Raw genomic sequence first — 25,328 nt, forward strand, 5'->3', positions numbered from 1 at the left:
AAGAAAGAAAGAAAGAAAGAAAGAAAGAAAGAAAGAAAGAAAGAAAATTAGAAAATTAGAAAATTAAGTTGAGGATGGTCGACAGAGGGCCGAGTACTGGCTACCTTCCCCCTCCTGCCACGGGCTGTTCAAGCATTCAGTACGCATCAGGGCAGGAACCACCGCCTCAGCACTCAGCAAGTAAACTTGGCTGGAGGCTCACTATCTGGATCTTACCTACCAGATCAGAGTTCGCTAGTTGTTTCCTGTTTGCTGTCCGTTGCTTCATACTCTGGCTTAAGATGTACCGTAAATTATGGTTATAATTGCACCCAGGATACAATTTTTGCACCGTAGTGCATCTTGTCATAGTATTCTATTGAAATTGACCCCTTTAAGGTTAGATAAAGACCTCGAAGAGCATACTTTTTAAGTCAAGGAACCAGCATCATGACTTTGACTGTCAAAACAGTGCAGAAACCCTCGTGGTCCCATAAGACCTCCGGCCATTCCCAGACTATAAAAATGGCCCTGATGACTTCAAGGGGAATTTGAAGATGCAGAGGGATGTAGCTTAGAAATAGCACGGGCGAATTAGAGCATCACTTAGCAACACCTTTGCAGGGATACGGCTCTTGCCATCTGCACGTACTGTACAGGAATTCCGTCCTTTACTCCGTTGTTTATCTTCTGATATTGTTGCAGCTCTTATCCCATGATACTCCAGAACTGGGATCGAGGGCTCTTTGAACGAATTTCTGTATAATCACTTGTTTGGTGTTCAGCGCCATGGTTTTGAGATGTACCTACGGCTCGAAATATTTGAGGCTGGAGGGTTGGACATGTCCTCTGTCGGCGATATTGCAGATACCCTATGGTCAGAACTGACGAGTCAGTGGCCGACTTAAAAAGATCTAAGTGGCTTGATAAAATAGCACTGAACAACCCCAGACTATTAGAAGAAAGGAACAAAGTTAGGATGTAGGTGCTTGGATTCAAATACTCGATGACGGTTTAAACGAGGCCTGGAAGACCTCGATATCTTCTCACCAGACGCTTATTACCTGGCTCAAATAATAAGTGCCACGGCCTTTCTCCGCGTTTGTTCCGTTCCATAAGCGCATTGTTAGCGAGAAAGTTAAGTTTGAGCACTGAGAGCACGTTCTTGCAATTTGCTGCGTCATCCTTCTTTATGCGACCTTCTTACCCTCTATTGATCAACGCAAGCGCCGGAACCTACAGCGTCAACAACGGCCCACTCGCTTCGGCATTGCGCTTCAAGTCTCGCTGCCCGACCCGCCGAACTGAAACTTTGCTGAAGCTTGCATTGGGTTGTTGGAACGAGATCCCGGCATTAGACCGTTTTCCCCAAAGCCGCGGCCAGGTGAATCGGCTTCGACTGTCAGGATGGGTCTAGGCATAATGGATGTGAAAGGCCTTCAGGTTTCAGGTATACCTTGACGAAGGAATACTTCATCATCTTTCCAGCTAACCTATCAATACACGATCAGGCACTGTCGACATCCTTGAGAAAGAACGCTTGGAGGATCAACCGCCAACTTACTACTCAAACCTGAAGTACGATCTTTCTGAGACAGAGCCCATACTTCTTGTTCCTCAACCAAGTGACGACCCAAACGATCCTCTGGTACGCTGTGAGGTTGCAAATGATTCTCCGTGCCAGTATCACTAATGAAGAGTTGTGTAGAACTGGCCGTTATGGAAGCGCGACCTAACCATTTTCGCCCTGTCCCTCGTTGCGGTCCTCTGCGCTACTACCAGCTCGGTTATGGCGGCGGGAACTGTCACTCTTTCGAGGCACTACCGAAAAAGCTTCATGTCAATCGCCCTACTCACCGGATACCACCTCTGTGGAACCGGAATTGCGGGCATACTCATCGTGCCAACTGCACGAGTATGGGGCAAACGCCACCTATTTGTGCTTGGACATATATTGATGATAGCAAGCTGTGCATGGGCTGGTAGTAGCGGAGGTAGCTACCATAGCCTTCTATGGGCTCGCGTCTTCCAAGGTGTCGCTCTAGCTCCGTTCGAAGCCTTAACAAACGCTGTTGTTGATGACCTATTCTATGTGCACCAACGCGGCAAAAGAATGGCTTTGTCGAACGTTGCAGTATTCGGGGCGGCTTTCCTAACCCCAGTCGCTGCTGGTAAGATCACGAAAACTTTGGGCTGGAACTGGACCTTCTACCTTCTTGCCATCTTCACAGTGGCAGCTCTGCCTCTCACGATATTCCTAGTACCAGAAACAGCCTATAGGCGTCCCAATTATTTGGATCCGGAACTCGATAGCCATGACAGAACGGGGGATAGGCAGCAGAACGAGCGACACAAGACCCAGGGCGAGGACAGCATGCAAGAGCAGAAGCAATCAACAACCAGCAATGGGCAACCGTCATTCGATGCCGCTGAAGAAGAGTCTCTGAGTCAAAGCACACCCGAGAAAGTCTCCTATCTCCAAACCCTGAAGCTGTTCAATGGGAGAAAGAATGATGAGCATTGGTGGAAACTCCTATTGCGTCCCTTCCCGCTCTTCTTCCATCCCGCAGTACTCTGGGTAAGGCCGCCAAACCCCACTCGAGGAAGCTCAATCTAACTTGACAGGCTTGCTTGATTCAAGGCGTGATTATTGGATGGACTGTCTTCATAGGCGTTACTCTTGCTGCCATATTCATGAGTGGCCCGCTCTGGTTTGAAGAGGATAAAACCGGATACATGTACACAGGTGCTTTTATCGGGGCCATGATCGGGCTCATCCTGTCAGGGCTACTGTCGGACTTCATGAACAATGTCATGATCAAACTCAACAGGGGAAGATACGAGCCCGAATTTCGTATTCTTCTTGTCATCTTCCAGCTAATCTTCTGCGGCATCGGTATGTACGGCTTCGGCATCACCGCCAACGATGCCACACACTATGGCTGGCTGCCACCCGATGTGTTTTTTGGCTGCGTGGTAAGCGGGATGGTGATGGGCGCCGTCGCTAGTGCTTTGTACATCGTCGACGCTCACCGTAAGTACCCGGGTCAAGAAAAACAAGAAGAAGAAGATGAAGAAGAAGAATCAATGCTAATTTGCAATAGGAAACATTGTAATTGAGGCTTTCACCTGCATGTTGATATTCAAAAATATCTTCAGCTTTCTGTTGACATTCTATACCTATGACTGGCTTGTCGAAGCATATGTCAAGAAGCCGTTCATGGCGATTTCTAGCATCCAGGTGGCCATTTGTGCCTTGAGCATTCCTATGTGTATGTACCCGTTGTTGATCATGGTTCATATGTTGCCACTAACCTCACGTTCATAGATATTTTCGGGAAATGGAATCGGTTTTTCTTCTCGCGGTATGACCTTCTAAAGCTGCTGAGGTTGGAGTAGTATCTGGGTGCAGAGAGATTGATGGATGGAAGACAAGAGACTTTTATCGAATCGTTGTTTGGTGCTAATGGAAAATAATCTGTTACCATTGGGGCAAAATAATGTGGGAGGAACGTTGTTTTTATGCTCTTATGCTCCGATAGCGCTACAGTATATTAACTTATTTAATCCATGTGGACCGGAGATCTTGACTAACACACGCACGAACTACCCACCTAGGTAAAAAGATAAGCTTATATCCCGATCGAACACGTTTATCTCTGGAACCGATCGGCTGCTCACGTATCATGATGAACTATTAAAATCCCAACAAAAGGCTGGAAGGCTGATGATGACGGAAACGGCCAGTGTCGGAATGCGGGCGTCAGCCCACTCGACCCAAATGCCCGTTGCATACTGCACCCTCATCCTTTGGGCTTCATGACATCAGGGACTCGGACTCGTGAGATCTCTGACCGGTTCACCGTGCTAGTTTCCCCTTTTGCTGCATAAGGTTCAGCCGCTGAACTCGAATTTTAGCACATCTTGCGCCCATCCGACGATCGCCGCTCTGCAACCTCCCTGTGAAAGCACTACGTCACTGATCCCCGACCTGCTTGCTCCCTCCCACCTCTTTGACTTTCGCCCATCCACTTTCTGCCCTACGGCCGCCCCTCTCCTTCTTAATCATACCGCCGCCCGCTTTTCTGGTCTTGCTCAGGCATGCCTATTCCTGCTGCGACTCACTTGGTCATATCATGGCAACTATCGAGCAGAACCCCGTTCAGCAGCGGATCCCGCGCTCCCGCTCCGCCCGGCTAGCGGATCAAGGTATGTATCGTCCCTTTTCCTATCTATGTAGTGATCCGTGCTAATTTTATACCCTCAAATACAGCTGCAACCGCCGCGCTTTATGTTACCCATCCAGAGCGGAGCCTCTCGCTCCGTCAACCACCCTCGGAATCCGACCCAGCCGGTAGGCAACCCTATTTATACATGTTCACGCCAATGAATGATTGATGCTGATATAGTCTTGTGCTCTAGCCTCGAAAGCGGCCGGCTTTGGCATTCGACTCAGTGATGCATCGGCTGCAGCCGCGCTGATCGCGCATGCAAAGAAGCAGGAACCCGGACTCAGGCACACCGCATCAGTATCTCAAGCCGCCGATCGTCGGAAAACCGAGTCGCCAGCACATGAAGGCTATCCATACCAAGCGGCGATGTACGCTATCAAGGACCAAAAGCCGGCGGCGACCTTCAACAGGAAGAGGGCCGATTCTGCACCAACTGAAGCTGCGCGTGCGAGTGCCAGTGCTAGGGCGAGCATAGTGGCAACCGAAGGAGCGAGCGATCCTTTCGAGGATTTGGATAAATCCATGAGAGCGAGCAGGATACAAAATGCTCATCTCAATCGCAAGCTCTTTACTGCAACGCCGCCCGTTGCCCCGGAGCTGGAAGAACATCGGCGAAAGAGTATATTGGGGGCAGCTTCTATATCCATGGCAAGAGATATGTATGCGGCTATGGAAGCGAAGGAAAGCGGCCTTCAGAGGAGTTCTACTACTCGCTCTCGGCGGTCTGGTTCGGCCTCTCAGCGAGAGTCTACTGCTTTACAGCAAGCAAGCACGTTGATGCTAAGCCAGGCGATAAACCTGCAGGGTGTTGCCGAGAAACGAGCCGCTGAGAAGCTGGCAGGATTGGAAGACAAAGATGCGGCTTATCGAAGCTACTATGGAATTGAACCGCAAGCTACGCGATCGAATCTCACTATTCGTCGACGCAGGGGTTCTAACGAAACGGAGCAGTTTGATCAGGAAAGGTCTAAAGAAATTCGAACTCAGATGTCAACGCTTCGATCAAAACTTAATGCGGTCGACGAGAAGAGAAATGAAAAAAGAGAAAACGATCGGGCTTTACTGCTAGAGCTCGCGAGGAAGAACGTCGATGCCGCGATTCAAGACATGGACAAGCGTCTCTATAGCGGTGAAGCCGGCCAATCTGTCGCTTTGCAGAAGTATCTGGATGAAAAGGCAGCCGAGCGTGCCCGGAAGGGTATTCAGGACATTGACGCGCAGTACATGCTCGCCAATAAAGTCAACATCGGCGGTCGTAAATACGTGGAGATGTCTGACGTGGAAGACTTGGCCCGCTCCCGACTCCAGCCTACTCTTGATGAGATCGACGACATAGCGGAATCTCAAAGGGCTCGAGACTTGGAGGCGCGTCTTGATGCGGAGCAAAGACAGCGTCTTGCAGCGATCGAGCGTGAGCGTGAAGCTGATATACGCGCCGAGCAAGAACGTCACCAAGGTAAGTTCTTATTATTGCCCTTTAGAATGGATCTAACTATATTCAATAGAGTTGTTGAAGCAGGATCAGAAGACCAAAGAGGAGAAGGCCTGGCCGTGGAAACGAAAATCGAGGCAACTGACCCCTGAATCTGAGACCGATGTAACTACCGAGCAACCTACAGAACAGCGAGCCAATGGAGCTGTTGCTCCTGCGGAAGCCACTCAGTCTCAACTTGAAGAGACAGCTTCACAGGATAGTGCCCAAAAACGGGAGTCGAAATTCAAAAACTGGTTCAAAGACAGACTCGGTCGACGCTCCAGTGGACCCTCAAAGGAGACAAACGAAGCACATGAGTCTGCACAGGATATTTCTGGTCCCATTAGGGTTGAGACTGAAGAACCTGAGCGCACCCGGACTCCCCAAGAGCCAGATACTAGCAGACCAGCGACCGCCAGTACACAAGTACAGCGGGCCGAGGAACCCGGAAGCGATCAAGATCAGTCACGAGCAGCACCTTTGAGGTCAAATCCCATCACGGCCGAGGATCTCAACCGCCGAGCTGAGAGCGTCTCTGACGACACGTGGAAGACGCCTAGCGAGTCTCTCACCACAGAAGCAGATTCGAAAGAGACCTCCAAAAATAGCAAACAGCAACCGAGAAAGGAGGGATCTGTTCATGAACTGCCTGCCCCGTCAATTGAGAAGGTGAAAGAGGAAGAGGAATTTCGAGATGCGGAGCCACTGCCTGCTCCTCCTTCCATGGAAAGCGTTGTTAATAAACGGCGGTCTAGTGTCAACAGTACAGTTCGGGAGTCGCGTTTCTCAGAGGACTTATAGTAAGTAATCATCGGTCACTTATTTGTGCCATATATCACTTGTATGTTTTATGTCTCGCTGGATTTATGTATTTATTGTTGGAGTCATGTCATTCGTTGAGGAAAGGCGCCCACTTAGGGCTTGGGTAGCGGTCGCCCGTTGCCATATCATGTATGTTAATCTATCTGTGACTATACTTGTGTCTAATGATTCCTGAGAATTATCTACCTATTGGTCATTGTGATTCACCAAGCACGTTTCTTTTTAAGTATGAAATCTGAGCGGCCTTGGTGGATCTGGCTCCCTCTACAAACACCCCCTGGTCTGTTGGTGTGCATACCATGGGCTTACAAAGTAAATTTTGGGAGCTTGGACATGTCCCATACTCTAAATCAGCCATGTCCAAGTTGTGGACCATGGTCGCATATCGCGACTATTGAAGTAGGATTACCCAAGGGCCAGAGAGGATGTAGATCAGCCCTTTCCAGAAAGCAAGGCATCATGCACCGCACTTTTCGGCAAGGCCGATTTTTGGCTATGTTCCTGTACTGATTAGGCGGCCATTAGCCTCTAGCTTCTGTGTAGTTATCTTTTATGTTTCGGGCGGATGATAGCTGGACAGCATTCAGTCACTCTGATATGCTTGGCACTAGGCATTCAACATCCCTCACGAGTAACTCTGATTCATTGGTTCTAAACGTAGATACAGGCATATGCCACAGCTGTGGTTTCTCGAGGCTGTGTCTTGGTTGGTTGAGAGGCTGCGGAAGTTGGGGTGTTGGTTGTCTGTTGGTTGTCTGTTGGTTTTACTCACCCGGCGGCTATAATACTCACACACTCTCCCCATCCAGCATTCCTCTTTACTCATCCACTACTCGAGACTCTTGCGCTTTTTACCTCACTGCTTTCTTGACGCTTCTTCTTAGCCCTGGATACGATCGCAGAAGAGTACCCGCATTCCAAAAAAGGTCTATATCAACCAGCCCAATGTCCGCTCTCAAGGTTTCTGCGCAACTTGTCTCCGACGGAACCAAGATCGCGCAAGCGGCCGTCGTCGAGGGATCCAAGCTTGCAGTAACATATGGCAAGCTCGTTCTGAAGAGCTTGACGGATCTAGCTGCCCAGGTAAGTTAATACTGTTCATCCTGGCTTGAGCTCGGTTGCAAGTCGCAGCACCACTAAATGATCCGGTTGCATACACAGGCCGCCGAATGGGCTACAAAGAATTCAATGTTAGCAGGCTCAATTGCAGCTGGACTTACTGTTGCCGCTGCCCCAGGTATTGTGATTACCCTGGTGCTTTCGGCTCTCGGGTTCACTGCGGGTGGAGTGAAGGCTGGTTCGTGCCCTGTCTTTCTACTTGCTAATTGACTACGTCCTGACGCCGTACGTGGCAAATAGGTTCCCTTGCCGCCGGTGCACATGGCCTACATGGCAATGTCGTTGCTGGATCTCTGTTTGCTGTGCTGCAGAGCGCCGGGGCTGGAGGGGCAGGTCTTGCAGTACTCAATGGAGCCGCGCAGGTTGGGGGCTTAGCCGTCGGGGTTGGAAACGCTGGGTGGGCTTGGGTCACAGCAAAGCTATGATTTTCTGACCATCCTGAATTCTACGGGATATCAATTAGGTGTTCACGGTGTCTGCATAGCTCTGGAGCAGTAATTAGACTGGCCATGGTCATCCTTCATACTTAGCTGGTACGACCGGTAAATAATGAATTTGTGTGAGATTCTTACCAGGGCGGTACTTGCAATAATCTATGTTTCGCGAAGTTTATCTTCATTGCTCTCTCTGCAACGCCAAGCTGTTAGCAGGTAACGTTTCTCTATCGGACAGTGTGGCCGCAGTCTCACCGTACTCCGCAGGGGCGTTGCTATGCTTAGACTCTTAGTATTCACCAATTGAGCGTCCACAGCTCTAGCAGAGCTCCAGCCCAAGTCGCAAAATGACAGAGATAACGCCAGGAGGCGTACATTCATGAACGGCTTCTGGCTCTGATTACTCTGTTTCCAGCGCCCCCAGCGCCCCCAGTACCCCCAAGTCTTCATATCAGGCTACAGGTCAGCATGGGCATTTGGACCGTTTCCATATAGATTATATCTTATAATTTTTGATCACATACGACCACAGGGTGTGGAGAACAGGGCTTCCCGTCCGCTCAGCCGTACTTAAGCCACACGCCGGCTGGTTAGTAGTATGGTGGGTGACCACATGCGAATCCCAGCTGTTGTATGTTTTTTGTTTTTTTATTTTGCGGGCTTTCGAAGGAAGGGAATTGGTGGTGCGAAAAGGGGGTTGCAAACACCCTTACAAACCCCTAACCACCACGAGAGCTTGCTCGGCCAAGACACTATTGCTATAGCGTATCACCAGAGTTGTTTTGCTGATATTCGCACGGTTCTCGTGGCCGTTTGGCCGTAAGAGTCACTCATGACTCCTTGTCCTTGGCCAGGGTTCGGCCACCTGCAACAAACCCGAGTCCCTGTCTAATCAGGCCTCTCGAGAGCCAGGCTCGGTGCACAGCGACACGCGACATGGATACCCATCGGCCGGATGTGTTCCAGCCTTCTCAGTCTGATAAGCCCTCTCCCCGTGTACCGTCTTGATTTGATTACCATCAAGTCCCACAGACCTAGCAAATTTTGATGAAAGCCCTTCATTGGCAGTCTGCATCGCATCCCACTCTTCGTACGCGGGGTTAATCTCGAACGTCCTTGCTGTCATCACCAGGACTATCCGCATCTCGTTATAGACTAGAGTTTGCCCGATACAATTCCGCGGTCCTTGCTCAAACGGGCGCCATGCACCTGGGTTTGGATAGAGTTCGTGCCCGGCCTCAACCAGCCAGCGTTCTGGAAGAAATTCTTCTGGCCGTGGCCATAGTCGCGGATTCTTGTGGATGGTTGGATGGAGGATTTCCGCACCGATGGTCTCGTCTAACGGATAGAGGTTGCCATGACGGTCGGTAAGGGTGACGCCGTCGCGCCCTTCGCGGCTCGTTGAGGCTGGTGGGAACATGCGTAGGGTTTCTTTGATAGCAGCCAATGTGTATGGGCACTGGTTCAGGAGGACCGGGCTTGACTTTAGGAGTTGCGCTGCAGCGGAGGGATCGGTACCAAAGATACGATCGTGCTCTTGTCGCACTTGGGCTAGTGCTTCAGGGTGTTTGGCGAGCATGTGGTATACGTATACAATACTGCTTGATGTGGTGTCGTTGCCGGCAAACAGGAAGAGACGGATCTGGTACGTTGCGTACTGTGCGAAAGTGTCATCTAACTTGCTGGAGGCGCCGTCTTTCTCCTGTCGATCAGCCAGATATGCATCAAGGGCGAGAGCGATAACCGACTTGGCGCTTCTAGTAGTCGAAGATAAGCGTTCGTCTTGTTGCATCTCTATGAACCGTTCATCGAGTTCTTTTCGGATACATCGATTCATAATGCGGCCGTAGTATCTCTGAACTAAAGGTCGAAGGGGGTTCCTTCGGACGCTCGGGTCCCAGAACGAATGCCATCTCGTGATAGTGTTCAGCGCGTGGACTAGTTCGCTCTCAGAACGTTGGTACTTCGAATCCATATCACTATGTCCGGTTAGGACTCACTCGCTGGGCAGACAAAGGAATCTTACAGGGTAACCCTTAGTATAACCTCCATCGTCAATCGAGTGGTCAGTTCGACGAGCTGGATCAAGCCCGATCCGACCCTGGTCCGTAGTATATCGCAGAAGACCTGAACCGAATCGACGATAGCTGCCACCTGATTCCACCATATTGCCGGCACTAAACCCAGGATTGAAGATCGAGCGCCACTTCTTCCACTCGGCGTCGTTCATTGAAACCAGGCTTGGCCCGCCAGTGATTGGGTGCAACAGACTTGGAAGGAAGGGAGATTTGGGCAAATTGTACTTGGTTGAGATGTGCACTGCAGCATCCGGGTCATAGACCATAATCAGCGCAGGGAACACTGGCCATGTGTCTATGAGGAACATTTCAGTGTCGGAAAACTCTCTGGCCAGTTCATCAGTTGGCAGCAGAACGTGGGCATCGGCTGGTAGGCGATCAGTATATTTTTTGAGACAAAGGAGGTGACCGGTGAACCAGCTCCAGTCCTTGGGCATGGGCTGAGACTGTTAGCTAGGCTGCATGAAGATATGGAATGACCTACGATGCCCTGTTTGCGCAACTCATTGATCTTGCGGTGGTGTTGGAAGCCACAGTATAGCTCGTATGCGAGGGCCGTCAGCAGCGGGATGCCGAGCGTCACCACGACGTTGGCAATGGCCATGACGGCTCAATTAGTAAGGGATTCTCGTAAGGATCCCCTGGTAACACACATATCAAATCTGAAAACGAACCAGTCGGTATTTGAGACCAGCTTCCAGGGGAAGGGGAGTGGTTAAGAATTTAAGATCGCTGTGTGCTCCACCCGAGATCGAGACAGCCAAGCGCGTTCAGCTGAAAGACGGAGCTGCCGGTGGGTCACCAACTCATCGTTCCTCCATATCTCTACAGGGGCCATCGAGAAAATAATAGACACCTACTTGCATATATAGTTTTGACTTAGCAGCAGTTTTTACTTGTTTACCGTTCTACAACCACCATCATGGGTGATCTCGACCCTGGCCGCCCCTTTGACAACATCATCAATTTTCGCGATGTCGGCCGCACCATCAACAGACTTGCCGGCCGAAAGTATGCTTCTATAAACTCAACCTTGTCAACTATAGAGTTCAGATGCTAAATAGCAGACAGAATCTTGAAAGAAGGCGTCCTCTACCGCAGTGCTCGTGTATAATCCTCCATCTGCCTGTGTACCATGTATTCGCTGGAGCAACGCTGACAGGCAGATTTGGGAACCAGCTCGATGAAGCCTCTGAAGAAGACATTCGCCGCTTAACAGGCGACTTGCGTGTTTCAACTATCGTCGATCTGCGCTCTACGTATGTGTTCATATCATCTATCTATCCTAGTATCTAATTGTAAACCAACTCTATTCAGAACAGAGCATCAAATGGCCGTAAAGAAATACAAGCGCGCTCACAATCTTCCTACGGAGTCTGTCGACTCTCAACCCCAGAACGAAGAAGGGTACATCCATCTACCTTCCCTCGACGATACAGACGCCCAGCGTCATCTGATAAGTCTCACGGGAAAGGCGTTTGAGCGACAACTCCTGTGGCGGTTGGACTGGTGGAACTTCGCGTATGTACTCGCTCGGTCGACTTACTGTCTGTGCTTCGGGTGCTAAGATCCAGCAGGAGGGTCCTTGCATACATGGCAGCAGGATACAGACACGATGCTGTCCGCATTGTTGGCGAGAACGTCATGAAGCCTGCCGGGTTGACGGGGCTAGCGATGACTACGCTCGAAGCGAGCACGGCAGAGATCAAGCAGATATTTGATATTCTCGCGTCTTTACAAACGGGAATGGCTGCAAGCACAGTTACCGGGCCATCTACGTCTGCATCTGGAGTACTGATCCACTGCACTCAAGGAAAAGACCGAACAGGGTTGATAATTCTCCTCTCGCTCTTGCTAACCGGCGCTGTTGATACTGAGAGCATAGCGAGCGAGTATGTGCTCTCCGAGGAGGAACTAGAGAATGAACCGGCCGAGGAGAAGGAGGAGCGGATGAGAGAGATCAAAGCGTTAGGGCTGGATGAGGAGTACGCTAGGTGTCCCAAGGACTTTACCCAACGGGTTACGGCATTCCTAGATGAAAGGTATGGGGGCATCAGACAGTATTTGGAGTCGGCAGGCGTTGAAGAGGGAGTTATTGAGAGCGTGAAGAGGCGGTTGTTGGCTTGATGGTTGGATATTGTCAGGATACCTTGTATTTACATACCATTTTGGTTTACATAGGATGACGATGCACTTCTTGGATAGTTAGACTAGACAACATGTCAGATACTATTCCGGATGTCTACCCTAACCGATAGGCTCCAATTGCACGCAGGGTAAAAAGTGTAGAGCGTGGATGGACGCGCGACAGCAGTCGGCAACCGGATTTAGTACGACATGGTTGGATTATCTGTGATTGTGAGCCAACCGACTCGTTTTTGTCATCTGTTACCCCTCAGCTGCTGGAACTTGCATTGCATCGCAGTGACGGCATCGATGGCTAGTCAGCGATTGTATTCTACGCACGCCCACTTGGAGTACAACCCGGGCGTCGGCACGATACATCAGACATTGACTTTGTAAGGCTGCCCGATAGACGGACTTACGCTCTTAGAAGACGTGTAGAATCTGCAATAATAGACTCCGAAACCTTGAGTTTCAACATTAACAGAGCGTATTATACATGTTTTAGGGCTCGGGTCGTGCCTGGTCTATAAATTTTGGGTGCGTCTCCACGCTTGTCCAGCTTATTTTCCACGCTCAAAACAAAGGCTTTCAGGAACAAAAGAAGAAGAATGAATAGCTTCGCTCTCAATCTCGATTTTTGAGGTGAAGGACCACGATGCGACTTGAGGATTCTTGAACCCTTGGCGTCGAACCAGGTTCCGCGCTCAGCAAAAGCCTCGCCCATCACGGTCGTTACATCGCCATATGGACATAAACACCGCAAGCAAAGACCAAGTCTCACTGAATGTCCATAAATAATGCTGCCTGCCTTTGTCAACCAACCCATTGATTCCAAAGGAAGTTGCCTTTGAGGCTGTGGTGGCTGGGCCCCGATAAGATACGAGGCCGGCCTGGCGCCCGAAGAGGCTAACGCTTTTCGTTCCTGCCAGGTTGACAACAATATTTCAGCTTCAATCTGCCCCTTTTCCTCCAGCTTTCATCAACTCACACCTTCTAGAGTTCTTATACAACTTCTCTTCATCCACTTTACAGACATTATATCTCCTTCTTTTAATCATATAACCGATTATACACTGCACACTCCACAATGAGCTCGATACAAATCCCCATCGACGCGATTACCTCGCGATTCGGAGACCGGTTCAACAGCCTTCGCTCCCAGTCCTTGGGATCGCGGTTCGCCAACCTTCGACCCATCTCCGAGTTCCTGGACTTCAAGCGGGTCTCGAAGCCTGCCAACTTTGGCGAGACCCAGAGCCGAGTCAACTACAATCTGTCCTACTTCTCGAGCAACTATGCCGCCATCTTTGTGTTGCTCAGTATTTACAGTCTTTTGACCAACCCGATGCTCCTCTTTGTTATCGTCTTGGTCACCGGTAGTCTTTGGGGAATTGGGAAGCTTGATGGTCGTGATCTTGACCTTGGTTTCGCCCGTTTCAACACCTCCCAGCTCTATACCGGGTTGCTGCTTGTCGCGGTGCCGCTTACTTTTTGGGCGTCCCCCATTTACACGTTCTTTTGGCTCGTAGGAGCTACTGGCGTGACCGTCTTTGGTCATGCCGCCTTTATGGACAAGCCTATCGAGAATGCTTTTTCCGAGGAGGCGGTCTAGGTGGTCGGCCGCGAGCTCCTTATGGTATGCCCCTAAGGGGAAGACCACCAGGGGCACATATGGGGAGACAGAGCGGAAGACGGGGTGGGCATTGGGTGGATAGTGCCATGCGAGTGAGGGAGTTGAATAGTGAAACGGAAAATCAAACTGGATTGCGGAACAATCGACTGTACAGAAGACAATTATCACCTGGCGCACAGGATGAGGGGGACAAATGGCGGAGATCTGTAACGGAACACGACAACGGGCCGGCACCGTTTGACGGCGCAGATTACGACATGTACGAAGACACGAATAGTACGGTTGCATATGCGGTCGAGCTGGCGATGCAGGACAATGAAGACTGGCTGGTGGAGAGGGCGCTGGAGCGCATTCGACGGGCTCATTCTGAAGGGCACAAAAACATTACATTTTCCAAACGGGAGCTCGATGCACTGGAGCGCAGGCGATTACAGGCAGCCTCAGAACCAGTCGAGAGTCAACATCTCCAAGTGCCTGGAAGTGGAGCTGGCGTCCCAGCCGCACCGCCATATCCCCTAGATACCAATGTCTATGGCGCTTGGGCTAGGACAACGAGCGCCACTGTCAGTCCGCAATTGTCAACGACTACGCTTCGATCGCCTCTTCAACCTCCTTTCGCCGGCTCTATGAGTCGCCCGTCGGCATTCCTTGCACCTCCCACAGTGCCTCGTGCCCATCCAGATGATTATCAGCGAATAACTCCATACCAAGCGGCGCACTCACGAGATATCGGCCACGACCTGCACAATCCCGTTGACCCTCAACGTGGACCTTTGACACGTCTTGTGCAGAGACCGTATAACAACGTTCCGTCGCACTCCTCGCATGTTTCATCAGATCTTGCAGCGTTGGCGGCCAAGTCTGTCATCAGCAAAGAGAGCGACAGCGGTGAAAGCAGTCCCCGAAAACGAAGTCCGGCCAGTAGTGGTGATGAAATTCCAAGGGTGGAGGTCATTGAACACAAAATACCCGGTTCCCCTACTCGTATTCTTGGGAGAGGTAGTCGCCAACACCCAAGCCAACCTTGAGGACCCAGCTCTGTGCTCCTTATTTTAGATTCTTGTTTATGATTATAACCTCGCAAAGCATGGAGTTTAAATAGAGGGTTTTAACTTTATTTCAACCGAACCTAATCTCTGAAACATACACTCCTCTGGCCTGCAGATGATTAAGAACCACGTGTTTCAGCAGAGCGGCCATGGTCCATGGCATGGACGTAATCCAAATAGACATTTCTGAACCTTGTGCATGTCTTGTCATTCTGTACATCACGGATATCATGGACTATGGATGTCCGTAGCATGAATACCGGAGCGGGATGGTGGTAATTGTTCGTGAACCGGACCATCTGGATGACTTCAACCCACGATTGAAATGGAAAATAATTTCGAAGGCACTTATCTGGAGGGGTTCGAGCAGTGACAAAGGCCCTGGCTTCAGAATAATGTGAAGGCTTGACAGCGGAGTTAAGATGAAGTCCGGCTCCAGCCAGGCTCCTGACCTGCTAAGCCGCATAGTGACGTACTCGTTCGTCACTTTGGCGAAGTGACGACTGCTCCGGAGTATCCCCCGAGGCAGAAGATCAGCGGTCAGCACACGACTGCGCCATACTCGAATCATTCGATCGTTGATTCAGGGCACTTGATCATTCGCCAAGGGCGCTGCTGCTCTTGGTATCATTGAATCAGTTCTCCGATTCCCACGCCACATCCGCAGCTTCCGACTCCCGAGGATTTTCCCAATTGCTTTTGTGATCTAGCGGCTCCACAGCTGTGCTACCTACGTAATGCCCCAACTCTACGGAATACTGATTCTTATATGATGATACTTCTCCCTTGAATTCTTTCGATCGCTCCTTTGGTCTTTTCCACTCCATAAATTAATCTTCCCAAACCGACGCGCGCAATTGCAGGTGGCAGGCGCAGTGCCAATACAATAGCAATATGTGGATTATCTCTTTCTGGGTCTTTCCCGTCATCTCGGCGTGCATGTGGATAGCCATGCTCGCCGCAATGCTAGGGACATGGTGCGTCCAAGGCCAGCCTATCTACTCGAGTATGGAGCAAGGACAGACAATCGCGTGAGTATTCTCAAGTCCGTAGTGTGAGTGATATGTCTAACGGGTTGCTAGGTATATATCCGATGGTTCGTGGGTCCGGCAAAGAGCTTTTTAAAAGGAAACACAGCTAACAAACCATGAATAGTGGGTGCCCAAAATTTAAAGCCATTATTTATTACTGGCAGCGTGATCACCGTCGTCTTTCTCGATCTGTCGTTCATATCGGAGCGGTGGTTGCGGCATTCCGGGCAACTGGTTCGGAACAAGGGGCGTTTTGACAAGTTCTGCGCTATTGCGTCTATTTTTTTCAGCATCTGTGGAGCTGCTGGTCTTATCTTGCTGTCAATCTTCGATACTCTACGGCATCCGAATCTGCATGATGGTTTTCTGGCCCTGTTCCTGTAAGTTTTCGCGGCTTAAAATGCGCATATTGTATGACACCGGGCAAGGCTGACTAACGGTTTGAATAGTGTCGCATACCTTATCAGCGCCATTCTCATTTGCATCGAGTACCTTCGTATCGGCATCTTTTACCGCTCCCAGCATCGCGTGCTCTTGGCCAGTTTTATAATAAAGGCTTTTTTCGTGGTGGTGGAAATTGCTTTGGCTATTGGCTTCGGTGTCTGCGGCTGGCACACACCACACCACAGGAACGCAGCTGCAATTCTCGAATGGGGTATGTACATTTTTTTCCTTGGTCAAGGTTCTCTGCTAACCATAGATACTACAGTGATTGCCCTGGTGTTTACATTCTACGTACTGTCATTTGTGGTCGACCTGCTACCATCCGTTCGTACTCGAAACCATGTACCTCAAGGCGAGAAGCGCATGGACTCCGCCACCGACTCGGATCAACACGAGATGGTGTACGAAGAGCCCCTGACGCAGGATTCAGCCGGGCCGAACGCCAATGGGAACAGGAACTACTACCGCGGCGCGCATGTTTAATTTGAGTTTGGGTTTGTGTGGCTTTTCATTATTTGTGCTTTCAACAATTGCTGCATTGCGGGATGATACATTTTGATACCTTGGACTTGGAGTTCGGTAACGATTTACGACATACATGGATGGGTAATAATTAGATCACTTGAATACAGTTCTTTCTGTTCTCTATTTATTCCAGAAGCCTTAACGTTGCACTTCTAAGACAGGTAGACGTGGATCATGCGCGGACCAGGAGTGGCATGACTGCTCAACTATTCAGAGTATGGTATACCTCAGCTCATGGGTGGCACAGCCTACCGACAATAGCATCTAGTTGATCCGCATAGTTCCACAAACTGCAACTATACACTCTCTGGCCTGCATTCAAGGAAGATCCACCTGTCAGAGTATCCACGGCATAAGCAATGTTATCACCCATGTCCATAACGGACATGGTCCAGAGCCTATAGAGATAGAAGGTTATAGTGCCTTTATACTAATACCAAGTACCTAATAGACTATAAACCATGGCCTAATTACTAAACGGTGGCTATCTAGACAGGTGGACCTTTCTTACATGCAGGTCAGAGGGTGTACCAGTAACCCATCCAACACTTGACCACTACTGTATATACGAACGATCCTCATCATAGTAACCAAGAGTTAGCCAGCCAAGAAAGGTGAGCCTGTAAGTTAGATCTACTGACTGCTCTAGCAGGTGTATTCATTCAGCTGAATGTCTCTTCAGATAATACCTAGCAAAAGCACTTGTTCTGGACCGCGGTTATCGGCCCGCTATCGCTTTCTCGTATTCAACGCTAAGGAGGACCTCACCGCCTTCCCATTTGCTTAACTGGCCAGAATTTCGAAATGTTCTTGACAGGAGTCCAGAGACGACACAATACCACCAGGGCTTTTTGCAGAATGGTAGTTTGATTATATCCATCCGGTCTTACTGTCGCTTCTTGCAGTTGTCCCAATTCTTAGTCTTTAGAGCTTAATCGCTCCTCCAGAATCTACCCACGATGAAGACAGCAGCGCTCCGTTTGGTGCTGTTTGCAGTTCTTTTCGTTCTCGTTGCAGCTTGGACGAAAGAAGGTTGGTTATATGTCAATTGATAGTGAATACTTGATCTGACTTATAGTTTTTAGATTATGAGATCTTCCGGCTCCAAGATGAAGTTACCGCAGCGGAAGGCGCAAATGTGACATTTTACGGTACATTCCTAGAACCTCGCTACCCGCAATCCCAATCATATACTGACTCGAAGTTCCAGACTTCCTAGGAGCTCGACCAAACGCCAACCAGGATGAGCTGAACAAGGCCTACCGTAAAATGTCTAGGCTGCTCCACCCCGATAAAGTCAAGCGCACATTCATCGCGAACAGCTCGAAGGACAAGAGCAAGTCCAAGACTAGCCAGAAGGGCGTCCACGTAAACCGCGGTCCTACCAAGCGAGAAATCGATGCTGCCGTCAAGGAGGCTCACGAGCGCGCCCAGCGCCTGAATGTTGTCGCAAACATCCTCCGTGGTCCGGGTCGTGAGCGCTACGACTACTTCTTGAAGAACGGCTTCCCCAAATGGAAGGGTACCGGATACTATTATTCGCGGTTTCGTCCCGGACTCGGATCTGTCCTCATTGGACTATTCCTGGTCTTCGGTGGTGGTGCTCATTATGCTGCTCTTGTTCTCAGCTGGAAGCGTCAACGTGACTTTGTGGACCGGTACATCCGCCAGGCTAGGAGAGCTGCGTGGGGCGATGAGCTGGGTGTTCGTGGCATCGGCGCCGCGCCTTCTTCGGCTCCTGATCCGACCCCGGACGCTGGCGATGCCGGTGCCGGTGCCATGCCTATGAACCGTCGCCAAAAACGGATGATGGACCGTGAAAACCGCAAGGAGAAGAAGGGTGGTTCAAAGGCAGGTTCGCGCAGGAGCGGAACTGCTACCCCGACGGGCGAGATTGTTGAGCCAGCAGGGGAGAGAAAGAGAGTCGTTGCCGAGAACGGAAAGGTGCTCATTGTCGATTCAGTTGGGAATGTGTTCTTGGAGGAGGAGTCAGAGGATGGTGAGCGCCAGGAATTCTTACTCGACCTTGAAGAGATCCAGCGCCCGACCTTGCGTGACACTATGATCTTCAAGCTGCCTGGGTGGGTGTATCGCAAGACCATTGGCCAAGTACTTGGAACGTCCAACACCGTGGACGATGAGGTTGTGTCGGATGACGAGCAAGTCGATATTTCAGAGCAGTTGGACCAAGCTAGCTCGGCTGTACCTTCCAGGGGTGCGGCGTCTTGGCGAAGAGGCAAACGCTCGCAACGTTCTTAGAGGGCACTGCGTTGCTCGGTTGAAAATTACTCCTCGTTTATATAAATACTCAACCTGGCGCTAGCGCCCTGGGAATGTACAGTCATATGATCATAAGGAAGCGCAATATGTAGGTTATGTTTGATTCTTGAATAATTGGGTTGCACCAAACCTCCCGGCTTTTATTCAACAAGATGGAAAATTCCGAGATGTCAGATGCTAATGAGAGACTGAAAGTAAGTGTATTCGTCGCTGTCCATGAGTCATGATCATGACCTTCGTTAAATGAGTGCATCGTCATCCTTGACCCCTTCTAACCATCCTCAGATATAGAACAAGGTATACAGGATCGCAGGATGCCTACATCAACATCTTCGCGATGTTCATGAGCCCATTGATGTTGCTAGCCATACCGCCGCCATCACCGCCAGAACGCGAAGAAGAGCCACCTCCAAAGATATGCTTCGGCAGATGGATTCCGATCATGGAGAAGAGCTTGACAAGCACGCCGCTCGTGATCAAGGGAACGACCACCAGCATGAAAACCTTCATCGGGTGGCGCTTTGCATAATTGACGATATCACGAAACAAGCGCCTGATGTAGCGGACCACGCGCTGGATGAACCCGGAGCGAGGACGGGCCCTTCGCGACGAGGTAGAGTACACGGATGGGCTTGAGCGTCCGCGGGTGCTGCCAAAGTCGAAGATCGATGGAGCAGAGTGACGGCTGTGGTGGGTGGAATAGCCAGAGGTGGACCGGCGCGAGGGAGAGCGATCTGAGCGCTTCCGGACATAGCCACCTGATGTTGAAACCGAGGACCGGCCGTCGAACCAGCCCATCTTGATCTCGCTTAATGGTTTATGGCGAGATGATGATTCAGTTGTTGTTGGCTTTCGGATTCGGGTATTGATATGTTCAGCGATGGTCAATTGAGCCTCAGTGTCGCCTTTTATCTCTCTTGGAATCAATTGACTTGTCTAATGTCGCGATGAGCTTGTAGATGTCTATGTTGGTTTTTGCTTGCGCCGACCTGCTCGAGCAATCATAGAGCGGTGGCGGGGTCCTTTCTGCACAACACAGTCTTTAGGCTCCGTGGTGCATTGATTATTGTCTCCACCGCTTCTCTTTCAGAGAGATCAGCCACAGTTGAAGAATCGCCCAGACAGGGAACATACTGAGAGCATGGAACAGGTACTAGTGTGATGGATAAGCTGGAGGGGTCAAATATCCACCCGCCGAGGAGAATCCGTCAGGAGTGCGATGCAGGAAGTGAGAGAAACTCTGGCCGGCCCTAGGAGAAATCGAACGTCCATCGTTTGGCGAGACCAAGGGAGCCCCAGCTGCAGACCTGCGACAAAGTCGGTGGCTGGCATCTTAGTTCTACTTATCCTGGCTGGTGATTGGTGGTGATCCTCAGGGGCTTACGGAGTGCAGTATTGGGAGCCTCAGGCAGCAGTGTGTACAATGCAGAGATATAGTCATGTGATTCTGTCCAGGGTCGAAGCATCCTGTTCCTGAATGCTTTGTCAACTACTCTGTACTGGACATATACTATTCTTTGATACATATAGCTACTAGGTAGACTGGAGTTGGACTAGACTTGTTTAGTCTGGACCGCTATCTAGGGTCAACCAGCTTTCAGAACTTGGATCGGCGGTTCCGTCCATACGAGCCCACCGACGTCATTCCGTCCCGTCTGCCTACTCCGTACAACGCTCCAGCATCCTAGGACTTGCGTCTCCTATCTCTCTCTTCCTCTTCCTCCTATCGAGTGCTTCACAGTACCGATTTGATTTATACCGAGTACCATCGCTTGTCTGAGCTTCTCGAACTAAAGAATATAACAAGATGCCGAGTAAGTTCCACATAGATCTACTTTTGTGGGACAGTCGCTGACTTCTGACGAACAGAGCTTCCTGATTACTGTACGGTCAATCAACCACGATGAAGGGAGTAGCCACTCACTCTTTGAATAGATAAAGTGCTGGGCGTTGCCCCGAATGCCAGTCAGCGCGAGATTCGCACTGCATACAAGAGGTACACATACCTGTACACGGATTTGAGATAATAGAGCTGATATGCGCAGGGAATCCTTGAAATCACACCCTGACCGTGTACCAGAAGGCTCACCTGAGAAGGCAGCGCGGACACGCAAGTTCCAAGAGATTAACGATGCATACTACACCCTCTCCGATGATTCCCGCCGACGAGAATATGATGCGAGAAGGAACCTAGAACAGGAGATGGATGAGGATGAAGGTGTATCCGGTGGTGACAGTGGTGACGGTGGTTTCTGGTCATCATTCGGATTTGGATCCGCAGATCGCGAAGAAAGATCAAATGAACAGTTCGGGTCGGTATTCGAGGAGATGCTCCGGGAAGAGGGCATGGATGGTACTGGAGCACAAGGAGGAAAAGGGCATTTCTGGTCAATTGTCGGGGGCGCCAGCGGCGGTGCCCTTGGCTTCATCATGGCGAATGCCCCTGGTGCTATAGCTGGTGCTGTCGCTGGGAACCGCCTAGGGGCTGTCCGAGATGCCCGTGGCAGAAGTGTCTATGAGGTTTTCTTGGAGCTACCAGCTACCGACCGCGCGCGGCTGCTGAGCCAGCTGGCAGCTAAGGTTTTCCAGCACACCATGGGGCAATGAAGTTCTTCAAAACTTCGTTGTCATTTCCTAGTCACTCTCCTAATTTAAGTATTTGATACGTTAGTGTTATGGTCTATGACTGCTTGGGTTACCCAGATTGCTTACAGTAAAGTATGCTCTTTTCCAGTTCGTATATTCCACAAGCTACTTACCTCGTAGTCTATTCGCATTACATACAGTTCAGTCTCCAAATTATACACAACAATCTTGGACACGGAAATGTCTTATCGATAAGACCCCACGATGATCTAGGCCAGAATCTTTTAGTTGACCGCCTGTCTCCCCAAATTTAGGGGGCAGGGTTGTTTTTCTAGGCCCGCACTGCCCCTCTCTCACCGCAAGCGGTCAGGCACTATTCTTTCCTGCATTTGTACAGATTGCCCCTCTCAGTCCTCAATTGACTTGAGGTCTCCTTTCTTCGACTCATTTGCTACCTGGTCTGCGGGATTATCTTGGTCAATATCCTTATTACACAACCAGCATTATGTCTACCGTTGCAGGCGCCGGGGTCTATCCCGCTTTGGAGAACCGCCCATTGAAAGACACGATTTGCCTCTTCGATGTCGACAACACATTGACGCCTGCGAGGAGGGTAAGCGCGCATGCTAGACCCTGCATGAACCATTGGCTCGGACACTAACATGCGGTCTGTATCTCTAGCACGCCACAGATGAGATGCTCCAGGTGCTATCGCAACTGCGACAGAAGTGCGCTATTGGCTCTGTTAGTCCTCTGCATCTTATTCTCAATACATTGGTCTCATGCAGTCTAGGTTGGCGGATCCGACTTCTCTAAACAGCAAGAACAACTCGGTTCCTCAAGCGTGAACGTTACCACCCTATTCGACTTCTGCTTCGCCGAGAACGGTTTGACCGCATACCGCCTCGGGAAGCCCCTTACTGGCAACAGCTTCATTGAATGGATTGGAGAGGAAAGGTACCAGAAGCTTGTCAACTTTATTCTCAGGTATATCGCGGACCTCGAGATCCCGAAGAAGCGTGGTACTTTCATTGAGTTCCGAAACGGAATGATCAACGTCAGCCCCATTGGTAGAAATGCTTCTGTCGAGGAGAGGAATGATTTTCAAGAGTATGCTTGCTTGGACCGTTGTCCTGGAACCAGTTTCTAACTATGACTGTAGGTATGACCGAGTGCACAACATCCGAGGACCCTTCGTGGAAGCTCTGAAGAAAGAGTTCCCCGACTACGGACTCAGGTAGGCCTACTGCCCTGAAATTATGGTGTCGGATGGCTACGTTAACATGTCAATCTCGACAGCTACTCCATTGGTGGCCAAATCTCCTTCGATGTTTTCCCCACCGGCTGGGACAAGACTTATTGTTTGAAACACGTCGAGGCCGAGAAAGAGATCTCAGGCATTGACTATAAGACCATCCACTTCTTCGGCGACAAGACATCGCCCGGCGGTAACGACTTCGAAATTTACGACGATGCCAGAACCATTGGGCACTCCGTTAAGGACCCTGAGGATTGCTTGAAGCAGCTTAGGGAATTATTCCAGCTATAGAATACGGGCGTCCCAAGCGCATACTGCGCGATGTTTCTTAAATAGCCACTACACATTAATAGAAGATTATAATACTTGAAGGGCGCTTCATGCCTCGAAACAGTCGCTCAACCTCGGACACACGTGGCCCAGCTGTATATCCTGTGCGAATAATATCCATCTCACAGGAGGCGTTCAGCCCCAAAACCTAATGTAACAATTCTAAAAGATACCGGCAATGAAACATTTGCTATCCTTCAAGCCTCAAGCACAGCCTTGATTGCGTCTATGCTTAGTCATCGCAGTCCGGAACCCTTCTAGAATCCGGGGACTTTCATCACCCCATCATTCGATCGGTTCCATACGGCGCATCCTGTTGACGTCGACTCCCCTTTTCCGAAACAACATCTTCTCCGGAATACTCATTATGGCGCCTCAAAAATCTGTTGCTGAGGTCCCGCGCTCGATTCTTCCCCGGTTGACATGGAACGGCTCATCCGCACGAACGAGCCTCACAGCATCTCACTCCGCTCCTCTCCCCGCGGGAAAGAGGCGAAAGCAACGCACACAAGGCTGGACTACTCATACATGGCAAACACAACCACCAGTTCGGGCGCAGCTGGCTGAGACGTTCTCTACGGCATGCCGAGAAGGTGGTGCTTCGTCTTCGATCGCAAAACGCTTTCCTCGTTCGATATCTAACAAGACCAATACCTGGAGCACGCAGTCTATCGGCAACCCTATCCGGCATAACGGAGTGTATGTTGCGGCATTCAACCCAGCTCGTCGGGCATTTCACGCTACGGTGCCGAGGGAGCGAGACCACCATTTCGATACGCTGAAGTTTGTTCAGCGGCTCAAAGATGAAGGCTTCAGCGAAGAGCAGGCTGTCGCGATGATGCGAGTTCTCAATGACGTTATCCAGGAATCGATCCAGAATCTTACCCGGACAATGGTTCTGAGAGAAGGTTAGTCGTCCTCGATGTTATATTGAACATATCCAAGACTTTTTCCGCCGGTTGGAGGTCCCGGCCTTTAAGATTGATGCTGAACGCTTCTCGAACTTCAGACACCGAAAGATCGGCCTACACTCAGAAAGTCGATTTTGCCAAACTCCGATCAGAACTACTTAACGCAGACTCTACCGAGGCACAGCTGACACGCTCGTCGCACGAAAAGATAGCTGCCGACCTTGCAAAACTCAATTCGCGACTACGAGATGAGATAGGGCGCACTCAGGCGTCCGTCCGTCTTGATCTTAACCTTGAGAAGGGCCGCATCCGGGAGGAAGCGAACAGCCAAGAGATGCGAATTAAGGAAACTGAAACAAGAATTGAGCAAGAGGTTGCAGGTCTGAGAGAACGTGTGGAAGCCGTCAAGTTCTCTACACTGCAATGGCTTATGTATACATCCCCTCTCCATACTGATGATATAGGGAATGCTAATCGCCTTTACAGGGGTGTTTGCACTGGTACTGCCGCTTTGATTCTCGGTGCCTGGCGTCTTCTGATGTAAGCTATCGCCGTCGGTGGAGCCGAATGCTTGGGCAATGAAGTCTCGCGACGTAGTCACTTGGAATCAGGTCGCCGTGTATCATATACTACACCATTAGCATTACATGATGTTGAGGTTCTATCAGGTCGTCCGCCTCTTTCCTTTGTACGAGGTAAAAGGTGCTTGCCAGCGATTTTTGCTTCTCCTTCCTCCTTGGTCATAGAACAAAGAGTGAGTAAACACTGGACAAAACGACAAAATGACTAATACCAAACTACCCGTATATCTACATCCAGTACGGCCGATGCACCTACTATCTACTACCCACGGAGTAGGCCTTGCCAATTGCCAATGCACTATGATGAAAAGTGGAGGTTGGAGGCAGGCGGGTGCGGGGGGCTTATCGGGCTTGCTTGAAGAAGATCATCCGCCACGCCGCCCCTGGACTGGGAGGCAATCTATGCTTGAGTTTCGTGATACCTGACAGAGCACG

General features: G+C 50.3%; 11 protein-coding genes across 11 annotated transcripts; 9 read left to right on the forward strand and 2 right to left on the reverse strand.

The window, feature by feature from the left end:
• Positions 1-1,386: 1,386 nt before the first annotated feature.
• On the forward strand, positions 1,387-3,378 carry BDW74DRAFT_182669 (putative MFS transporter; the record flags this gene model as incomplete). Its single annotated transcript, XM_073730314.1, has 6 exons — positions 1,387-1,429; positions 1,491-1,627; positions 1,688-2,557; positions 2,605-3,013; positions 3,084-3,251; positions 3,308-3,378. The coding sequence occupies 6 exons, from the start codon at positions 1,387-1,389 to the stop codon at positions 3,376-3,378; spliced, it is 1,698 nt and encodes a 565-aa protein (XP_073579314.1).
• A 128-nt stretch (positions 3,379-3,506) lies between these two features.
• Positions 3,507-6,703, forward strand: BDW74DRAFT_161738 (uncharacterized protein). Its single transcript, XM_073725832.1, has 6 exons — positions 3,507-3,523; positions 3,575-3,590; positions 3,658-4,188; positions 4,253-4,333; positions 4,402-5,667; positions 5,717-6,703. The coding sequence occupies exons 3-6, from the start codon at positions 4,116-4,118 to the stop codon at positions 6,484-6,486; spliced, it is 2,190 nt and encodes a 729-aa protein (XP_073579315.1). The 5' UTR covers positions 3,507-3,523; positions 3,575-3,590; positions 3,658-4,115; the 3' UTR covers positions 6,487-6,703.
• A 605-nt stretch (positions 6,704-7,308) lies between these two features.
• BDW74DRAFT_161739 (uncharacterized protein) lies at positions 7,309-8,393 on the forward strand. The gene is made up of 3 exons (XM_073725833.1): positions 7,309-7,590; positions 7,669-7,804; positions 7,867-8,393. Exons 1-3 carry the CDS (start codon positions 7,453-7,455, stop codon positions 8,049-8,051), a joined length of 459 nt encoding a protein of 152 aa, XP_073579316.1. The 5' UTR covers positions 7,309-7,452; the 3' UTR covers positions 8,052-8,393.
• A 559-nt stretch (positions 8,394-8,952) lies between these two features.
• BDW74DRAFT_188205 (cytochrome P450) lies at positions 8,953-10,786 on the reverse strand (the record flags this gene model as incomplete). The annotated part of the gene is made up of 4 exons (XM_073731663.1): positions 10,623-10,786; positions 10,239-10,578; positions 10,087-10,207; positions 8,953-10,039 (listed from the first exon to the last, which is right to left on the reverse strand). The coding sequence occupies exons 1-4, from the start codon at positions 10,740-10,742 to the stop codon at positions 8,953-8,955; spliced, it is 1,668 nt and encodes a 555-aa protein (XP_073579317.1). The 5' UTR covers positions 10,743-10,786.
• Positions 10,787-10,962: 176 nt separating this feature from the next.
• On the forward strand, positions 10,963-12,378 carry ptyA (putative tyrosine/serine protein phosphatase). The gene is made up of 5 exons (XM_073725834.1): positions 10,963-11,149; positions 11,210-11,246; positions 11,318-11,397; positions 11,456-11,659; positions 11,716-12,378. The coding sequence occupies exons 1-5, from the start codon at positions 11,061-11,063 to the stop codon at positions 12,263-12,265; spliced, it is 960 nt and encodes a 319-aa protein (XP_073579318.1). The 5' UTR covers positions 10,963-11,060; the 3' UTR covers positions 12,266-12,378.
• A 974-nt stretch (positions 12,379-13,352) lies between these two features.
• BDW74DRAFT_170767 (putative COPII vesicles protein Yip3) lies at positions 13,353-14,926 on the forward strand (the record flags this gene model as incomplete). Its single annotated transcript, XM_073727211.1, has 2 exons — positions 13,353-13,811; positions 14,078-14,926. The coding sequence occupies 2 exons, from the start codon at positions 13,353-13,355 to the stop codon at positions 14,924-14,926; spliced, it is 1,308 nt and encodes a 435-aa protein (XP_073579319.1).
• Positions 14,927-15,591: 665 nt separating this feature from the next.
• BDW74DRAFT_161745 (Frag1/DRAM/Sfk1 family protein) lies at positions 15,592-17,387 on the forward strand. The gene is made up of 5 exons (XM_073725835.1): positions 15,592-15,978; positions 16,030-16,043; positions 16,103-16,358; positions 16,428-16,633; positions 16,688-17,387. Exons 1-5 carry the CDS (start codon positions 15,842-15,844, stop codon positions 16,903-16,905), a joined length of 831 nt encoding a protein of 276 aa, XP_073579320.1. The 5' UTR covers positions 15,592-15,841; the 3' UTR covers positions 16,906-17,387.
• A 286-nt stretch (positions 17,388-17,673) lies between these two features.
• Positions 17,674-19,376, forward strand: BDW74DRAFT_94508 (putative endoplasmic reticulum DnaJ domain protein Erj5). Its single transcript, XM_073734131.1, has 3 exons — positions 17,674-17,979; positions 18,033-18,098; positions 18,158-19,376. Exons 1-3 carry the CDS (start codon positions 17,907-17,909, stop codon positions 19,204-19,206), a joined length of 1,188 nt encoding a protein of 395 aa, XP_073579321.1. The 5' UTR covers positions 17,674-17,906; the 3' UTR covers positions 19,207-19,376.
• Positions 19,377-19,545: 169 nt separating this feature from the next.
• Positions 19,546-20,559, reverse strand: BDW74DRAFT_182678 (uncharacterized protein; the record flags this gene model as incomplete). The annotated part of the gene is made up of 2 exons (XM_073730315.1): positions 19,546-20,163; positions 20,494-20,559. 2 exons carry the CDS (start codon positions 20,557-20,559, stop codon positions 19,546-19,548), a joined length of 684 nt encoding a protein of 227 aa, XP_073579322.1.
• A 1,601-nt stretch (positions 20,560-22,160) lies between these two features.
• sec53 (phosphomannomutase SEC53) lies at positions 22,161-23,473 on the forward strand. Its single transcript, XM_073725836.1, has 5 exons — positions 22,161-22,426; positions 22,495-22,557; positions 22,607-22,923; positions 22,976-23,050; positions 23,113-23,473. The coding sequence occupies exons 1-5, from the start codon at positions 22,319-22,321 to the stop codon at positions 23,360-23,362; spliced, it is 813 nt and encodes a 270-aa protein (XP_073579323.1). The 5' UTR covers positions 22,161-22,318; the 3' UTR covers positions 23,363-23,473.
• A 226-nt stretch (positions 23,474-23,699) lies between these two features.
• On the forward strand, positions 23,700-24,975 carry BDW74DRAFT_94572 (CCDC90 family protein). The gene is made up of 3 exons (XM_073734132.1): positions 23,700-24,309; positions 24,411-24,744; positions 24,799-24,975. The coding sequence occupies exons 1-3, from the start codon at positions 23,769-23,771 to the stop codon at positions 24,854-24,856; spliced, it is 933 nt and encodes a 310-aa protein (XP_073579324.1). The 5' UTR covers positions 23,700-23,768; the 3' UTR covers positions 24,857-24,975.
• The last annotated feature ends 353 nt before the right edge of the window (positions 24,976-25,328 follow it).

Source organism: Aspergillus multicolor, assembly GCF_047715735.1.
Source record: "Aspergillus multicolor strain CBS 133.54 unplaced genomic scaffold BDW74scaffold_37, whole genome shotgun sequence".
In the NCBI taxonomy this organism is placed as follows: domain Eukaryota; kingdom Fungi; phylum Ascomycota; class Eurotiomycetes; order Eurotiales; family Aspergillaceae; genus Aspergillus; species Aspergillus multicolor.

Coding starts and splice junctions, on each gene's coding strand:
- BDW74DRAFT_161738 (XM_073725832.1), top strand. CDS start 4,116: ATGGCAACTATCGAGCAGAACCCCGTTCAGCAGCGGATCCCGCGCTCC. Junction 4,334..4,401: donor CTCGGAATCCGACCCAGCCG/GTAGGCAACCCT, acceptor CTTGTGCTCTAG/CCTCGAAAGCGGCCGGCTTT. Junction 5,668..5,716: donor CGAGCAAGAACGTCACCAAG/GTAAGTTCTTAT, acceptor TATATTCAATAG/AGTTGTTGAAGCAGGATCAG.
- BDW74DRAFT_161739 (XM_073725833.1), top strand. CDS start 7,453: ATGTCCGCTCTCAAGGTTTCTGCGCAACTTGTCTCCGACGGAACCAAG. Junction 7,591..7,668: donor TGACGGATCTAGCTGCCCAG/GTAAGTTAATAC, acceptor TTGCATACACAG/GCCGCCGAATGGGCTACAAA. Junction 7,805..7,866: donor TGCGGGTGGAGTGAAGGCTG/GTTCGTGCCCTG, acceptor CGTGGCAAATAG/GTTCCCTTGCCGCCGGTGCA.
- ptyA (XM_073725834.1), top strand. CDS start 11,061: ATGGGTGATCTCGACCCTGGCCGCCCCTTTGACAACATCATCAATTTT. Junction 11,150..11,209: donor AACAGACTTGCCGGCCGAAA/GTATGCTTCTAT, acceptor AATAGCAGACAG/AATCTTGAAAGAAGGCGTCC. Junction 11,660..11,715: donor TTGGACTGGTGGAACTTCGC/GTATGTACTCGC, acceptor AAGATCCAGCAG/GAGGGTCCTTGCATACATGG.
- BDW74DRAFT_161745 (XM_073725835.1), top strand. CDS start 15,842: ATGTGGATTATCTCTTTCTGGGTCTTTCCCGTCATCTCGGCGTGCATG. Junction 16,359..16,427: donor GGTTTTCTGGCCCTGTTCCT/GTAAGTTTTCGC, acceptor CGGTTTGAATAG/TGTCGCATACCTTATCAGCG. Junction 16,634..16,687: donor AGCTGCAATTCTCGAATGGG/GTATGTACATTT, acceptor TAGATACTACAG/TGATTGCCCTGGTGTTTACA.
- BDW74DRAFT_94508 (XM_073734131.1), top strand. CDS start 17,907: ATGAAGACAGCAGCGCTCCGTTTGGTGCTGTTTGCAGTTCTTTTCGTT. Junction 17,980..18,032: donor TGCAGCTTGGACGAAAGAAG/GTTGGTTATATG, acceptor TATAGTTTTTAG/ATTATGAGATCTTCCGGCTC. Junction 18,099..18,157: donor CGCAAATGTGACATTTTACG/GTACATTCCTAG, acceptor TCGAAGTTCCAG/ACTTCCTAGGAGCTCGACCA.
- sec53 (XM_073725836.1), top strand. CDS start 22,319: ATGTCTACCGTTGCAGGCGCCGGGGTCTATCCCGCTTTGGAGAACCGC. Junction 22,427..22,494: donor CATTGACGCCTGCGAGGAGG/GTAAGCGCGCAT, acceptor CTGTATCTCTAG/CACGCCACAGATGAGATGCT. Junction 23,051..23,112: donor TTCCCCGACTACGGACTCAG/GTAGGCCTACTG, acceptor CAATCTCGACAG/CTACTCCATTGGTGGCCAAA.
- BDW74DRAFT_94572 (XM_073734132.1), top strand. CDS start 23,769: ATGGCGCCTCAAAAATCTGTTGCTGAGGTCCCGCGCTCGATTCTTCCC. Junction 24,310..24,410: donor GACAATGGTTCTGAGAGAAG/GTTAGTCGTCCT, acceptor CTCGAACTTCAG/ACACCGAAAGATCGGCCTAC. Junction 24,745..24,798: donor TCTACACTGCAATGGCTTAT/GTATACATCCCC, acceptor TCGCCTTTACAG/GGGTGTTTGCACTGGTACTG.